Genomic DNA, 18,180 nt, shown 5'->3' on the forward strand with positions numbered 1-18,180 from the left:
GATAGCAAGAGACTTCTCCCCGTGGCAGAGGTGTCTTGGAACGGGTTAGTTTAAGAGTTCAATGGGGATCTCAGAAAGAATCACATCACTCAACAAGTGGCAGGATATGCCCAAGTTGGCAGAAGCAGCGGCACTCATAATATTTTTAAAAACATCTGGACGACCATTTGCCTGGCCAAGGCATAGTAGGCTGCAGATCAAGTGCTGGTAAATGGGATCGTATAGATAGGTAGCGTCGTCACATAGATAGACATTATGGGTCAAAGTTCTGTGCAGTATGCCAACAGTAAGAAGCCAATGCTAGAGATACTCAACACCTTCGCTCAGTCCGTCTTAACCAACCTGAACTCCCAGTAGCTCAGCACTTCAACTCCCCTTTCAACTCCCAGTCTGACCTTTCTGTCCTGGGCCTCCTCCATTGTCACAGTGAGGCCCAGCGCAAATTGGAGGAACAGCACCTCATATTTCGCTTGGGCACCCCAGCAGTATGAACATTGACTTCTCTAACTTCAGATAGTTCCTCTGTCCTCTCTTTCCCCTCCCCTTCCCCATTCTCCCACTAGTCTTCCTGTCTCCTACTACATCCTATCTTTGTCCCGCCCCTCCTCTGACATCAGTCTGAAGAAAGGTCTCGACCCAAAACATCACCCATTCCTTCTCTCCCAAGATGCTGCCTGACCCGTTGAGTTACTCCAGCATTTTGTGTCAACCTTCAATTTAAACCAGCATCTGCAGTTTTTTTCCTAGAGATACTCTAGTTAAAATCAAAAATAAGGAGGCCCCGCACAGCCAGTAGCCCAGAACCCCATTAGGTTGAAGATAGACACAAAATGCTGGAGTAACTGGCCTGAATGTGTAGAACTAGACAGGATGAGCACTGCACCTGACAGCCAAGACAAAGTAGACCCAAACTCCATATCCAAGGCCCACTCTCTTGCACACTGGCAGCTTTTGACAGTTTGCTGGCTGTGACTTTCCAAAATCTTCCCTAATCGCTACATTTAAAAACTATTCAAATAAATAAAATTCAAACAATGCACTAATAGATATATAGAAACATAGAAAATATGTGCAGGAGGAGGCCATTCGAGCCAGCACCACCATTCATTGTGATCATGGCTGATCGTTCCCAATCAATAACCCGTGCCTGCCTTCTCCCCATAACCCTCGATTCCACTAGCCCCTAGAGCTATAGACAATAGGCGCTGGAGGAGGCCATTCGGCCCTTCGAGCCAGCACCGCCATTCAATGTGATCATGGCTGATCATTCTCAATTAGTACCCCATTCCTGCCTTCTCCCCATACCCCCTGACTCCGCTATCCTTAAGAGCTCTATCTAACTCTCTCTTAAATCCATCCAGTGATTTGGCTTCCACTGCCCTCTGTGGCAAAGAATTCCACAAATTCACAACTCTCTGGGTGGAAATTTTTTCTCACCTCAGTTTTAAATGGCCTCCCCTGTATTCTAAGACTGTGGCCCCTGGTTCTGGACTCGCCCAACATTGGGAACATTTTTCCTGCATCTAGCTTGTCCAGTCCTTTTATAATTTTATATTTTTCTATAAGATCCCCTCTAATCCTTCTAAACTCCAGTGAATACAAGCCTAGTCTTTTCAATCTTTCCTCATATGTCAGTCCCGCCATCCCAGGGATCAATCTCGTGAACCTGCGCTGCACTGCCTCAATTGCAAGGATGTCCTTCCTCAAATTAGGAGACCAAAACATATATTGTCTTCAAAATAATCAAAATATTGTCTTTAAAAATCAAAATAATGTAAAACTACAGGAATCTCAAACACCAGCAGTACTTGTTATAAAGTAAGGGGCTAAAATCACAAAGGATGAAGGAGTAGGCGATTAAGCTCTTCTGTATCCATTCCATCCTTACATACGATCATAGTTGAGATTTTATCTCAGTGGCACTATCGTGCTCCAACTCCATATTCTTTAATTCCCTTTAATGTCTGAAAGTTTATCAATCCATATTGATGGATTAAAGTTGCACATCTCTTTAAGGTTGAGAATTCTGAAGAATCAGTGGATGCAATGCAAGACCACCCCTTGTCAAGTGCAACATTAGCACTCCAAAAAGGAAAATAAAATTCCCACTGCAAATGACACCAACAACCTCTTCCAGCTCAAAAATAAACTGTGGCAAAAGAACTGTTCAATGTTGGCAAGACAATGTCCATTGAAGCAATAAGAAAAATATTGGAAAATTTGAAAATGTTGGATAAAAACCATTATTTGTAATTATTTTGCAGGTGTAATTACTTTTTAAACTTTTCCTTGGTTTCCTTGTTTCTCATTCATCACAGTAGACCTCAGTAAAGCAGGATCTTAGATGTATATTTTGCACTGCTGCAACAAAAAGCATCATCCATCAATGTAGAAACAAAGAACTGCAATGCTGGTTCATACCAAAGATAGACACAAGGTGCTGGCGTACCTCAGCAGGTCAGGCAGCATTACTGGAGGAAAGGATGGGTGATGTTTCGGGTCGGTGCCTGCAGTCTCTGCCATTCATTCTGCAAATTCCTGCAGTTCTTTTGCACTCACCAATAAACCCAACAGCCACGAAGAACATTCAAGTTAGCTTTCAAACTCGTTTTAACATAAATTAAATTGTAGCAGATTTATAAAACATCCCATCCTTTTCCTCCAGAGATGCTGCCTGACCGGCTGAGTTACTCCAGCACCTCGTGTCTATCTTTGGTATTAACCTTCAAGGGTTTATTGCAACCTGCAGTGACTCAGCCAATCGATAAAGTGCAGTAATATCTGAGCTAAGCCAGTTACCTGAGGGACTGGAGGATGGCATTCATAAAACAAGTGTTCCCAAGATTGCGAAGCCCCGTAGCACAAATGGCAGAGGTTCCTCCCTGTTAAACAGTTGGATGATCTGTTAATTGGGTTATCCAGATAACTAATGAAGCATGAACAGTTAAAGTCAAAGTACAGTCCCCTGGTAAAATCCAGTTACTACATACTGAACAAGACCAAACCTTTTGCCAAATGTCAGAATATTGATTCTTTTAAAATGAGAACATAACTATCAAAATCTGCAATCCAGCCATAATTATGAAAAAGAGGAACACAAAGAAAAAATCGTGCATAGCAAAGTTTCACAAGACCATCTTTTTTGCTACAGGAGAAAGTCAGCTATTAAAAAAGTTCCAATGGAGACTCCCTCCAATCCATAAAAAAATTATTTGCAAGTCATAAAGTCATATGATAGGAGCAGAATTAGGTCATTTGGCCCATCAAATCTACTCCGTCATTCAATCTTGGCTGATCTATCTCTTCCTCCTAACCCCATTCTCCTGCCTTCTCCCAATAACCTCTGACACCCGTACTAATCAAGAATCTACCCATCTCTCCCTTAAAAATGCACACTCCACAACGGCCTCACTGACGGCCTCCACAAAATACACACTGATGGCCTCCACAACCTTCTGTTCTACAGATTCACCACCCTCTGACTAAAGAAATCCCTCCTCATCGCCTTCCTAATGGAACATTCTTTAATTCTGAGGCTGACCTCCAGTCCTACACTCTCCTCTATCCAATATCCTCTATCCAAGCCCTTCACAATTCGGTACGTTTCAATGAGATTTCCCCCCTCATTCTTCTAAACTCCAGCAAGTACAGGCCCAGTGCCGTCAAACACTCTTGCTTTGCTTTTGCTGACAATACAGTTCCTCCTTAGGAGGTCAAATGGCAAACTATCTTCACTGCTACATTTCCTTTAATGCATAAATCAAGTGATAGCAAATAAACCCACCTAAAATTTAAATACTCGTAATCCCTTGTGGACACATCATCAGCTTCTCAGCTCGAATGCAGGACTAATTCCTGCAGTTCTTTTGCACTCGCCAATAAACCCAACAGCCAAGAACACTACGTCAGGGTCTGCAGTTAGCGTTCAAACCTTTTCAATGTCTCATTTTAACATAAATTAAATTGTTGCAGATTGTAAAAGAATGCAGATAGAATATTAGTACTTCAGAAACACTAAAGTCAGGATTATTACTCAGGCAAATAGATAGCATTTAAATATCTATAAACAATCACGTGAAAACAGACACAAGCAAATTTGTACATGCTAAATATAGTCTCTTGTCATGTATGCCTTAGAGTTTAGTTAAAAGGCACTGCGTACCCAATTATTTTTACTGAGCAAACAAAATGTGGAAAATGATTGGCACAAGAACAAATTGTCAAATGAATGTTCCAATTAATAAGAGTGCCAAGCAATTATGGTCTGTACTTACATTAAGCTTCAAATACTTGTTGTTTATGGATGAACTTTCCATCAGCTTTCTTTTGCAGTGTCTGTCTGCTGAAAATGCTGAACTGTGGTGGAGAGAACATGTTAGAAACTGGATTACTTTCACCAGACACTACAGTATTTTCAACATTCCCATTCATCAAAGGATATTTTGTGCTCAATATCACAGCTGGGTTCAAGAAGTTAATTATGCAACATATAGATGAGTCATGCTGCACAAATAGACAAATACCCACTGAAACACAGCAAGAAGCTGCATGTGATCCATTGATTATATCTGATCAGGTACCAGAATTATTCATGCAACTATAGCATAAAGTCAAATGGTGGCCCAGAAATCTCGGCAAGCAAAATCAGACTAAAACAGATTGTTTAAGATTTAGTGCAACGGGCCAAGCTCTTAATTCCTCAGTCAGATTGTTACATATCAGAGCTTCACATCTAACGGATACGAGTTGCCAGAATATTTCCATCATCATTCTCAGCAAAATACCAAAAAAAATTTAAATCACATTTTTGTTTAAATTGGAGTGGGGGGGGGGGGGGGGGTCAAAGGAGATAAATACCACATCTATACAATCTTGGCAAGAGAAAAACAAGCAAGTCTTGACATGGCATCAAGAATAAACAGCTTCTTGAATCAGCATGCAGCCTAACTCCATTTGTCAATGACCACTGCACTGGACAAAGCAAAAAATAATACAATTGATTCCCGCAAGGTTCAAAATAGAAGTTCCACATTGAGACCATCACTAAGCTTTTCTTGTGTAGGAAAGAACCGTAGATACTGGTTTACACCACAGATAGATACAAAGTGCTGGAGTAAGATAGACACAAAGCGCTGGTGGCGCAGCGGTAGAGTTGCTGCCTTACAGCGAATGCAGCGCCGGAGACTCAGGTTCGATCGTGACTATGGGTGCCGTCTGTACGGAGTTTGTACGTTCTCCCCGTGACCCGAGTGGGTTTTCTCCGAGATCTTCGGTTTCCTCCCACACTCCAAAGACGTACAGGTATGTAGGTTAATTGGCTGGGCAAATGTTTTTTTTTAAATTGTCCCTAGTGGGTGTAGGATAGTGTTAATGTGCGGGGATCACTGGGCGGCGCGGACTCGGTGGGCCGAAGGGCCTGTTTCCGCGCTGCATCTCTAAATCTAAAACTAAATAAAACCCAGCGGGTCAAGCAGTACCTCTGAAGAAAGGGAATAGGTGACGTTTCGGGTCGAGACCTTTCTTCAGGCAGTAGTGAAGGGTCTCAACGCGAAATGTCACCTATTCCTTTTCTCTAGGGATGGCGCCTGACCCATTGAGTTACTCCAGCATTTTGTGTCTATCTGAGCTGCTCATTGGCAAAGTAGAGAAAAAAAGGCATTGAGAATGTTGCATGACAAAATAACAATGCTTCAAATTCAACAATATTCTTGAAATGTTATTCTTTTATTTTTGTTTTACAAGTTTCAATATCCCATAATTTAAAAGAAAGTTGAAGAATTATAGGATAAATAGGTAGTGCAGTTAAGCACAAACACTTAATATGTTAGCAGACACCATAGCCAGAAAGTATATCACACTAATATCAGACTTAAATTGTGCTATTACCAACTACATTTCAAGCTAGATGGTGAGCTGGCAGTTCATATTTCTACCCATTGAAACCGTCTACCTTGCTGAGTATTTCCAGTATTCTCTCTTTTTGTTTAGATAAAGTGATATCGTTATAGTGAGGTAAAATACACAGCAGGAAACCGTCTGATTGAGATGAAAAGGATCTGATTAAATAAAACCAGCAGCAATACATGCAATTTATTAACGAGATGTAGCAATTCCTGGCTAAGGATTTATTGGCCGCCACTCCTCCTATTCAAGGGGGGTGGGTGATGAACTACCTTCCGAAAGCTGCAATGTGATGAAGGTAGTGCCACATTGTCGTCAGTAGGGAATTTGCAGGATTTGAGTCAAAGACAATGAATGAATGGTGATATACTTCCAAGACAGGATGGCAACTTTGTTCAGAATTTGGCCCTTTTGGTCAGTATTAAAGAAGGCAGCGACAGACACAGATGAGGTAAGGACAGCTGGTAAACAGGCTGGGGTCATACACCCCGAGCCCTCAAGGATGTTCTGGGTGTTCTGAGGTCGTCTGTGGGAAGCCCCTTGGGCACAGAGTCAGAGTGGTGGCCACGAAAGTCCATGGGTCGAGGCGTTGATGGAGTGGACCGCTGGAGGATCTGCAACAACCTCGGACTCAATTAGTTCGGGTGCTGCTACATGATCGCGCGCGTGGATCGGACAGCAGCATGGAGTAGCACCAAGCCAGGCTGACCATGCGACTCTGACTCAGTGCTGCTGCAGGACATCGGGCCTTTACGGTGAACTTAAAACTCTACATTGTGAACAACTTTAGACTCGAATCACGCAAACTGATGCCAGAAACATGCCAATTCTTGTGCACTGTCTCGGTGTAATCTACTATTCTTACACTTTTTTAGTTAAACTATGATTGTGCCTGTGTATAATAAGATTTGTACTGAGCTGTAAACATTGAGCTTTACATAATGCATTTTCCTGGAAGGTACAAGAGGTATTTGGGTAAATAAACACCCTTCGATCATTTTACAAGGCATATGGCAGGCTCAGACTCATTTGTTTCCAAATACCTTGGCTCTGACCTGTTGTTGGAACAGTGTGTGCACTTGGTCCAGTTACATTCTGGTCAATGGTGACTTACAATTAGAGGAATTGCTCAATTTTGAACACAACCATGCCAGTCCCAACACCTTCTCCCCTAATCACAGAACAATGCAGCACACAAACAGGCCCTCACTTCAGCCTACAAGGTCTATGCCGAATATGATGCCGACTCCTATCTGCCAGCACCTAATTGATATCCATCCATTCCCTGTATATCCATTTGTCTATACAGAAGTCTCTTTAATACCACTATCGTACCTGCCTCAATTGTCACTCTCACCTTAAAACAATGTCCTCTAGTACTTGATTTATCCATCCTAGGGAAAAAGGATCTGACTTTCTACCCTATCTACACCTCTCATTATTTCATATATTTCTATCAGGTTCCAGAAAAAATCAATCCAAGTCTGCCCAACCAGTTCCTCTAGCTAACCCCCACTGATTCACGCATCATTCAGGTAAACCTCCTCTACACCCTTTCCAAAGCCTCCACATCCTTGCTGTAATGGGGTGACCAAAAGTGCACACAGTACTCCAAATGCACCTAACCAAAGTCCTAGAAAGCTGCATCATGACTTCCTGACTCTTATACTCAATGCCCCAACCTCTGGAGGCAAACATGCCTTCTTTACCACACAATCTACTTGTGTTGACACTAACAGGGGTTATGCACATGAGTACCAACCTCCCTCTGTACATCAATGCAGTTAAGGTTCATGCTTTTAATTATATGTTTTCCCCTTACATTCAACCTTACAAAGTGCAACAGCTCGCACTAGCTCCAATTAAACTCCATCCGCTGTTTCTCTGCCCATCTGTCCATTTCTGCAGCTGATATACGCCACTGTATACTTTGACAGCCTTCCTTGCAATCCCCGATCCCAGCAATCTTGGTGTTATCTGTAAACTTACGAACCAATGTTGAAATCCAAATAATTTATGAATATCACTAACAGCAGAGGTCCCAGCACAGCTCCCTGCAGTACTCCACTGGTCACAGATCATCACAACCTTCTGCCTTCTATCAGTAAGCCAGTTTGGAGTCCACATGATAGTCACTGTTAATCCCATGCATCTTAATCTTCTGGATCAACCTATCATGGAAGTCTTTATCAAATGCCTTATTAAAATTCATGTAGAATTCATCACCGCAAAAAACTCTACCTAGGAGGACATGATCTGCGTGTACAAAAACATGATGACTGTCCCCGATTAACCTATTCTCTTCCAAATGGGAGTAAAAGCTATCCCAAAGAATCTTCTCCAAAGGCTTCTCTCCCACTGATGTGAGGCTCACCGGCCTATAATTCCCCAGATTCTCTCCATTTTCCTTCTCAATAAAAGGATGACAATGGCTACTTTCCAATCCTCTGGGACTTCACCTGTGGCTAGAGAAGTTTAGTTTAGTGATACGGCATGGAAACAGGCCTTTTGGCCCACCGAGTCCATGTTGACCAATGATCCCTCATACACTAGTTTTATGTCATCCCAGTATCACATCCTAGGATGCAAAACCTACACCTTCCTTGAAGGTGGAGTCGCAGATAGATGGGGTGGTCAAAAAGGGTTATGCCACATTGGCTTTCATCAGTCAGAGTAGTCTCGACCCAAAACGTCACCCATTCCTTCTCTCCAGCCTGTCCCGCTGAGTTATTCCAGCTTTTTGTGTCTGAGTATAGAAGTTGGGAGGTCATGTTGCAGTCGAGTACTGTGTTCAGTTCTGGGCACCATGTTACAGGAAAGATGTTGTAAAGCTGGAGAGGGTACGGAGAAGATTTACGAGGATGTTGCCCGGACTAGAGGGTCTGATCAATAGGCAGGGGTTAAGTAGGCTGGGACTCAATTCCTTGTAGCGCAGGAGGTTGAGGGGTGATCTTATAGAGGTGTATAAAATCATGAGAGGAATAGATCTGGTGGATGCACAGAGTCCTTTACTCAGAGTAGGTGAATCGGGGATCAGAGGACATAGGTTTAGGGTGAAGGGGAATTTTTTAAAATAGGAATCAGAGGGGTAACTTTTTCCACACAAAGGGTTGTGGGTGTATGGAACAAGCTGTCACAGGAGGTAGTTGAGGTAAGGGCTATCCCAACTTTTAAGAAACAGTTGGACAGGTACATAGATAGGACAGGTTGTGGGAAATGGGCAAACTCAAGCAGGTGGGACTAGTGTAGCTAGGACATATAGGGGTAAATTGGGCCCAAAGGTCTGTTTCTACACTGTATCACTCTATGATTCTATGACGTGCAATTTACAGAAGCCAATCCTTGCATTCTCCACACTGATCTCACTGTGTGCCATGGCAATTACCACGGTGAAAACAGATGCAAAGTACTTGTTCAATAACTCGCCTGCACCTCCAGACTCCAAGCACAAATTCCCTCCTTTATCCTTCAACAGTCCTACCTTCTCCCTGGGGGATGAAGGGATGAGGTTACCCTCGTGTTTTTAAATGCAAGTATGCAAAGTTTGGGGATTTTCATTAATCCTTTGAGTTCAAAGGTATTTTGTAATCCCTTTCGGCTCTTCTAATTGCCCACTCGAGTTCTTTCCTCCCCTCTTTATATTCCTGAAAGGCCCTGTCCCATTCCAATGTCTAAATCTTGCATGCACTTCCTTCTTTTTGGCCAAACGTACTACGTCTTTCATCATCAAAGGTTCCCTTACTTTGCCATCCTTATCCCTCCTCCGTAGTGGAACATACCAGTTCTGAATATCAATCAACTGTCCTTTAAACCTCTCCTATGTCAGATGTGGACTTACCCAATAACAATCCTGTGCACCCTCCCAAGCTCCAGCCTAATAACATTGTAGTTTGTCCTACTCCAATTTAGTACCTCCCTGCAGGCCCAGCCTTCTCCTTATTCAAACCAATCTTAAAAAACATATGGAGTTGTGATCACTGTGTTACACTTCCACTGTAACACCAATCACCTAGCCAAGCTCATTTCCCAACAGAAGGTCTAGTATGTTCCCTTCTCAGGCTGGACTATCCACATAATGTTTCAAGAAAACCTGTTGGATACACCTTAAATTCCACCCCGCCTAAGCCCTTGGCACTGAGCAAGTCCCAGTCAATATTAGGGAAGTTAAAGTCACCGAGAGATTCGCAATACAACTAGTTTCAATTGTTGTTTAAAAATTTAAAAAACTGCACATGCTGAAAAGCTAGAATAAAAACAGAAAATGAGGAAAGTAGGTTAGGCAGCTTCTGTGGGAAGAAAAACAGTAAACACTTCAGGTCAAAGACCCTTCATCAAGTAATTTTCCGATCATGGGAGAATGAATGGTGCATATGTTGCAATTGTAAAAAGATTATGTGCCACTTGGAGTATTGCATCTAGTTCTGGATGCCACATTACAGGAAGAATGAGGTAGTAATCGTGAAAGTGCAGAAGAAATTCACCAGGATGTCGCCAAAAAATAGAAGCTGCAGTTACAAGGAATGATTGGAAAGGCCGAGTTTCTTCTCAGGAAGTGAAACTGTCACGGAGGATAGTCAGAATCTTTTTCTCATGGCAGGGATGTCCAGAAATAGAGGACACAAGTATCCAAGTGAGAGGTGAGAAATTTCAAAGATATCAGAGAGGTACGTTTTTTCACACGAGGGTGGTGAATGTTTGGTACGAACTGCCAGAGGTGGTAGTGGAGGCAGATACTATAGGGCATTTAGAGAGGTACTAGGATAGGAAATAAGTAAAGGGATACAGCCTAATGCAAGCAAATGGGACTAGTGTAGATGGGCATTGTGGTCACAATGGGCCACAGGCATATTTCTCTGCTGTACACCTGATCCTCTATCGCACTGGGTTCAATTCTATCAAAACAGATTATGTATACCATATAACTTACAAGAGATTTTTAACCATTGTTATGTCTTGTAGGGTCAGTAGGTGGCATTCACATTTTAATGAGGTTGAAAGATTAAGGATTTGAGAATGCAATTTTGGATAAAGTCCCATTGCAGTGATGCATTATTGAAGGCACTTATTTTTTTTTGCCTAATGCCTGTAACTCAGAGTTAAATTGACCTTTATCCACCATGGCTTATAAATAGAAATGATCCAATGAAGGGTATAAAATTTTATTCGCATTTTTCCTAGATATTTCTTACTTGGCCAGCTCCCAGAAAAGGTGAAATATAAATCAGGTCCACAAGTTTCCTCTCACATTTAAATATACTAAAAACAATCACTTCACCCTTTAAAAAAAATAACACTTTCATCAGACTCTTGCAGAAATAGAAGGTTCTTCTGTCACGCTGATTATTTTAAAATCTAATCTTGGACATTTGGGAAAACTATGTTGACAAAATTAAGAGCGTTAAACTAAAACTCAAAAAGACAGTTAGCATTGCTGCAACTAAATGTCCACAAAAAGCAGCAAACACCCAATAAAGGAAGGCAATGGATAGAGCTGAATCCAAACATTGCATATTGAGAAACATCTTCCTAAACAATAGGTGATTGAAAATCCATAGTAGGATTTGTAAGCTGACTGCATCCTACATGGCAGGAGTGGAACCAGACCAAGGATATTCAGCAGGAACCGAACTTAACATTTGTCAAAGAGAAAATGTTCAGAGTTATTATTGAAGACATTGTTTGCGGGTATTTAGATTTTTGAAAAAAACAAAGTAATGGTACAGTCAACATGGTTTTGTGAAAGGGACATCATGTTTGAACAATTTATCAAAGCTTTTTGAAAGTAACGTGAGCCGAGGATAAAGTGAACATTGATGGATGCACAATATTTAGATTTCCAAAAGGCATCCAAGATGCCATAACAAAGATTAGTGGAAAATGAAAATTAGTGATGCGGGAAATAACAATGTAATGGAAAGAATATTGGTTGTCTCAGAAAACATTGAACATAAGTGGGTCATTTGCCCGTTGGCAAAATGTAATGAGTGGTGTGCCACAAGTAACAACTGGGGCTCAACTGTTTACAATTTCTATAAATTATTTAGCTGAAGGCACCAAAGCCACGATTGCTAAATTACCGTATAAAATGAAGACACAAAGGAATGTAAATTGTAAAAATAACACAAAAGGGGGGAATAATGACAGTTGCAATAAATGTGTCTATCAAAAAATGGTAGAGGCGAAAAAGTGAAAGTCTATTTTGGCAGGAAAAATAAAAATGCATATTATATCATTCAACTGAGAAGCAGAGAGATCTGTATTTACAATTTGCTCTGATGTACATAGATACATAGACAATAGGTGCAGGAGTAGGTCCTTTGAGCCAGCACCGCCATTCAATGTGATCATGGCCGATCATCCACAATCAGTACCCTGTTCCTGCCTTCTCCCTATACCCCTTGATTTAGGTGCAGAAATTAGGAAAGCTAATAGAATGTTACCAATTATTGCTTGAGTAATTAACTATAAAAGTAGGAAAATTTTGCTTCAGATATATAGTGTACTTGTGTGACTACATCTGGAGTACCATGTCTAGCACAGGTCTAATTTAAGGATGTTAAAGCAGTGAAAGTTTACTGGACTGATGCCCCAAATATGTGCAAGTTGTTTCAGGAGGAAAAGATGTTCAGGTTAATTTTGTATCCACTGGTGTTTGGAAGGGAGTTAAACTAGGTTGAAGCAAGATCGTGAGGAGTCTTTCAGGTATTATGAAAAGGGGGGAAATAAATTTGTCACCCACTGAGACTTAACATCAGACAATCCGATGCCTTTTCATAACTATAATTTAGGCAGAGGGGTTGAGAAGTCAGACTGATAGGTAATGAATGGGTTGAAAGGGGCATCAAAAGTCCAAATGGAAATGATAAGTAGACAAGTGCGAGGTCTAAAGGCAAGTTGCCAAAACACACAAAGGGTGGCAAGATGTAATGAAATACCTGTGGGAATTTGTATGCATTTTGTTTTAATGAATAGGGTTAGGATGAGTTTTCTAATGGGAATAGATGCCCATTTAATATATTTAAATTTAAAAAAACCTGAGGAAAATATTGATTAAAAACAGGAAGCAATAGTGGTGTGGTTTATCATTTTGATACAAGTTCTTAATATACAACATTCAAGGCATGCTCAGTGCAAGTGGAAGTAGGAATTAAGCTCAGCAGGAATTTATTGCTTCAGAATCAATTTGGAATACAATGCTTTTAGAGAAGGAGGTACAGTAAAACCAAATTCAACAACTGAATAGACCATTACACGCACTTTTTTTTGGTTTAAGGCACTGTAGCCAGAAAGTTATGTCACACGACCACTGTCAGACTTCAATTATGCCATCATGAACCAGGCAGTGCTCCAGTGGTGTTACAGATCCATAGATGCTGCCAACTTGCTGAGCATTTCCAGTAGTTGTAGTTTTTATTATAGTGAGACAGGGTAGTCAGAGACAGGTAAAGCACATGGATGGACACAGGTAATCTGGAGAGGCATGTATAAAGATTGACGGGATTGTTGGGATGCAGAGATGCACAGAATGAGGAAGAAAACTTTTTTTACAGCCTAAAGTCAAGTCAAGTCAAGTTTATTTGTCACATACACGTACAAGATGTGCAGTGAAATGAAAGGTCACCCACAGTCCAGCAATAGAGCAATAAAAAGAAACAATTTCACACACAATCACAACCAACACAAAACAAAAAAAAAGAAACATCCATCACAGTGAGTCTCCTCCAGTCACCTCCTCACTGTGATGGATTTTTCTTTTTTTGTTGTTTTGGGTGGGTGTTATGTTTTGGGGGGAGTTACTGATTTCTGGCAAAAAATAGAGGCATGGGTAAAATTGAAGTATTCCTAAAACATGAATTGAACCATACAATTTGTCAGCAATCATCAATAGCCAAATGTGAATTGGGGCATATTTGGTTCTATGTTGTTCTAATGAGATTGTAATAAATCAAACTAAAATACGAATATATTAAGGCAACACAGATGTCAGTTTTCATCCTCCAGTGACAAAAACATATTTGACCTCATATGTACAAAGAGGAATTGGGGATGCCCCTGATTCTCTACATTTCAAGAGATAATTCAAAGGATAATTCTCTGGAAAATATAGATTAAAAACAAACTTGCATTCACCGTAGCAAACACTTTACATTGCAAAACGTTTTATTCAAAACTTGGAAAGTCTCCTTTGCATCTTGAAAAATATGCAATTTACATTTTAATTATATTTTCCACCAAAATAAAATCAAAACTATGATTGGGATGGAGCATTTGAGTTAAGAGGACAGAATGAATACACAGGGTAGTATAAGAAAATAACTGCAGATGCTGGTACAAATCGATTTATTCACAAAATGCTGGAGTAACTCAGCAGGTCAGGCAGCATCTCGGGAGAGAAGGAATGGGTGACGTTTCGGGTCGAGACTCTTAGAAGGGTCTCGACCCGAAACGTTACCCATTCCTTCTCTCCCGAGATGCTGCCTGACCTGCTGAGTTACTCCAGCATTTTGTGAATAAATCGATGAATACACCAGGGTTCTTTTTCTTGGATTTGACACTGCTGAGCAAGGAAGGGGCAGCTAGAGGAGGGGCACAGAGGTTGAGTAAACAAAATTATTTAAGGAATAGATGTGTAGATAGCAAGAAACATCTCCCCACGGCAGAATCTTAGGAGGTTAAAGGAATGAGAAAGAATGTTTTCACCCGGAGGATGGTTGGAATCTGCAACTCACTGCTTGAGATGATGAAAGTTGAGATTATGACGATATTTGTCTATCCAGATGAGCAGTTAATTTATCAAAGCATAGAAGGTTACAGGCCAAGTGATGGAAAATTTTTCTTCACTTCCACGTTCCAACTCTTTAAAAACTTTTTGGACCAGACCCCATATCAGATCTGTCAAGATTTTGCCAAAGCCCTTGTAAAATGTATAGGTTGCACTACCTACATCATTACATTTTGCCACCTCTTCATGAAAATTAAACTCCATTAATGCAACCAAAGACAATATAAAGCCAAAGATAGCAAAAAACTGCCAGAGGTAATTTGGCCCAATTTTCTTTGTTAAGAATTCTGATATATATTACGTGCAAAACAATTTGACATGCGATTCCCATTTGATTTCCTAATACAAAACACAACACACATTTTAAGTATGACTAGCCGACAAGGGATGATGAATGTGAGGAACTGGCTGGAAATGTATCTGGAGAAAAAACATTTCATATTGTACTTGGTAATTGGATTGGCACAAAGATGAGAGTGACTGAGCATAGGTCAGGCCAAATCATCCTAACACATGTAAAGCATCGACAGTCTTGTTCTGCTAGTTTCAAATGGACTATTCAAACAAAAAACCCACACTACGTGGAAGAGCTTGGCAACATAGCAATAAAAGGGAGTGCAACGAATAAAGCTCATCATGCAGCTACTTCCCCCTGTGGCATGTGCAGAAAAGAGCAATCATTGCAGGGTAGTCAGGAAATAATTCTGCAAACAAAGGGATAGTGCAAATCTGAAATGTTCCCTCAAAAATCAAAGTCAAAATACTTGCTGTTGAGTAGGGAACCCATAGGATATGAGGCAGTAATAGATTAACAGTGGAGCACATATTAGCAATTATCCAATTCATTAGCACCAAATGATTGACAAAATTGACACTGAATGAACTATGGTCTACCCGTCCTTAATCACTTAGTAATTTTTACAGGTATCACAAAAAGCTGGAGTAACTCAGCGGGCCAAGCAACATTTCACAAGAGAAGGAATGGGTGACGTTTCGGGTTGAGACCCTTCTTCAGAAATAAGGGTCTCGACCCGAAACGTCACCCATTTCTTCTCTCCTGAGATGCTGCCTGACCCGCTGAGTTACTCCAGCATTTTGTGAATAAATGTTTAAGTGAGATATTAAATGCAAACTATCATGTCAAATGGATTAAGAATGTGCACCTTACAAAGATGCAAATATTAGCCCAACTGTAATATATTCACAACCTAAAGCAGCCACGATTAACAATTGCCATCAACACTACTTACTGTAACCACCAAATAGGAATCCACAGAAGCCAAATTCATCACGCCTTGCAACAATAGCAGCAAGAGACATCTATGGGTGCTATGACCAGAAACAAGCTCATCAAAATATTATCAACTATTTTCTATTGTGAATCAACTTGTGAATCAGCCTCAACTTTTTGTTGAAGATGAGTTTTCACACATTTCTGCAGATGTTAAAAATCGGATTTTTTTTTTTTAAATGCTGGAAATGTTCAGGTTAATCAGCATTCTGAGCAACAATTATGAAGCAGTTACTGTCTCCGATTAATTACTTTGAAAGAACCATTGAGTATTTCCAGCATTTTGTTTTTATTATATCGATTACTTGAAGTAGAAGGGAAGGGCTCCATCACTGGGCTGGGAGGATTATATGCTCTATTTATGCTGTAATTGCCAGTGTCCAGTTAGTACAATTACAGCACAGCCACGACGTATGCTTCAGGTAAACGTACCCTGCTCAGTGCTCACATTTTTTGTCCAACACAAAGAGTAAAAATTCATTCCGAGCTGCTTGGCTGGAAGCTGTTTAACCATTGATCTTGCTTTCACACAGATAATAATGGCCACCAAGCTGAAGAGACAAATGGCACTGCAGGCACAGGGTAAAGATCATTAAAGGCATTTGGTTAATTCTCCAGCCTGAAACAAGTAGCTCTGTATAGAATGAAAATGAGAAACAGATGCTGGAAACCAAAAAATTTAAAAAACTGCAGGAAATACTCAGATCAGGCTGAATGGGAAGGTGACAAGAGAAATGTAGCTAATGATTCAGGTTGAAGACCCTTTGTCAGAATTGGGAAGGAGAAATACAAAAACTTGTTAAGTAGCAGGGTGCAGGAGTGGCTTTGATAGGGTAAATTAAGCTGGCCAAGGGAACATGCAATAAACGAGGTTACCTCATCAATGAGTGAATGGGAGCAGTTAGAGAGTGGAAACATAGACAAGGATACACGAGTTGTGAAATACAGAGCAGGAAGACACCCCAGCAAAGACAATATGTCCAGAGAGTAAAAAAGTAAAGGTAGTATCCCAGGTCATGGTTTTCTGTTCAACTAATATGCAGCTTATAGAGTTGAGATTCAATAAATCACAATATCAGAATTGTTGACACTAGAACTTCTTTCAAAGTTCCTATGTTAGCGGCAAACAGGAGTGCTGCTCCTTTGTCTTTCCTTCCAATACCTATCTAACTCCCTTTCAAAAAGAAGACACAAAGTGCTGGTGTAACTCAGTTCGTCAGACAGCATCTTTGGCGAATATTGATAAGTGACCTTTCAGGTCAGGACCCTTCTATAGACAGATTCACCAGTAACCTCTTTATTGATGCTCGGTTTGGACTTTGCCAGGACCACTCCACTCAAGGGAATGTCTACATACTGTCTTGGTCTACACATGGATAAAGAAGCTGATTTCCCAAGATAAGACAAGAATGCCAAGTCCAGCAACCAAGAATCCTCTGATCCAAGTATCAAGTAAAAGGAAATCAACTGAAAAACCTAAGATAGGCAAAAAAAAACTGGAGTAACTCAGCGGGTCAGACAGCAACTCTGGAGAAAAAGAATAGGTGATGTTTTGGGTAGAGACTCTTCTTCAGACTGAGAGTCAGGGAAAAGGGAAACGCATTTCCCTTTCACCTGACTCTCAGTCTGAAGAAGGGTCTTGACCGAAACATCACCTATTCCTTTTCTGCAGAGATGCTGTCTGACCCGTTGAGTTACTCCAGCTTTTTGTGTCTATCTTCGGTTTAAACCAGCATCTGCAGTTCCTTCCTATGCAACTGAAAAATCTACTCTAGCTGAACCATTCTTGATTAAGAAAATAGTTGAGATTCTTGGAGATGGTTTATTTCAGACCCTGAACATTGTTGTTAACAGCTTTCAGGACTATAACCAAGACACGGCCATCTTCAACTGCTTCATCAATAATCTTTCATCATTTCATAAACAGGGATGCAGCTGGTGACAAGACATTGTTCAATTCCATTCACAACAGCGAAGATGACAAAGCAGCTCATATCTATACACCATACCGCCAAGATTACAATTACACACATTATTCAGTGAAGGAACATTTGCATCAAACCATTGACAGGCAATGATTATCATCAAGATTCTTGTCAAATACCTATGACCTTCAAATACATTAACACTGCCACATCCCACACCAACCTTCTGGAGGTCACCGCCCAGCAGAAACTTAATTGAATCAGTCACATACAACTGCAAC

The 18,180-nt window shown here is 40.8% G+C and overlaps 1 protein-coding gene across 2 annotated transcripts in view; it reads right to left on the minus strand.

The window, feature by feature from the left end:
- The window catches only part of usp3 (ubiquitin specific peptidase 3), a 77,260-nt gene that overhangs the window by 28,602 nt on the left and 30,478 nt on the right, over window positions 1-18,180 (minus strand). For both annotated transcript variants that reach the window (XM_078429896.1, XM_078429895.1), the window contains exons 5-6: window positions 4,275-4,356; window positions 2,800-2,882 (exon numbers count right to left, since the gene is read on the minus strand). In XM_078429896.1, coding sequence (XP_078286022.1) covers window positions 2,800-2,882; window positions 4,275-4,356 — 165 coding nt within the window. The remainder of the gene's footprint in view (window positions 1-2,799; window positions 2,883-4,274; window positions 4,357-18,180) is intronic.

The sequence above is a fragment of the Rhinoraja longicauda genome, chromosome 38 (assembly GCF_053455715.1).
Source record: "Rhinoraja longicauda isolate Sanriku21f chromosome 38, sRhiLon1.1, whole genome shotgun sequence".
Taxonomy (NCBI): Eukaryota; Metazoa; Chordata; class Chondrichthyes; order Rajiformes; family Arhynchobatidae; genus Rhinoraja; species Rhinoraja longicauda.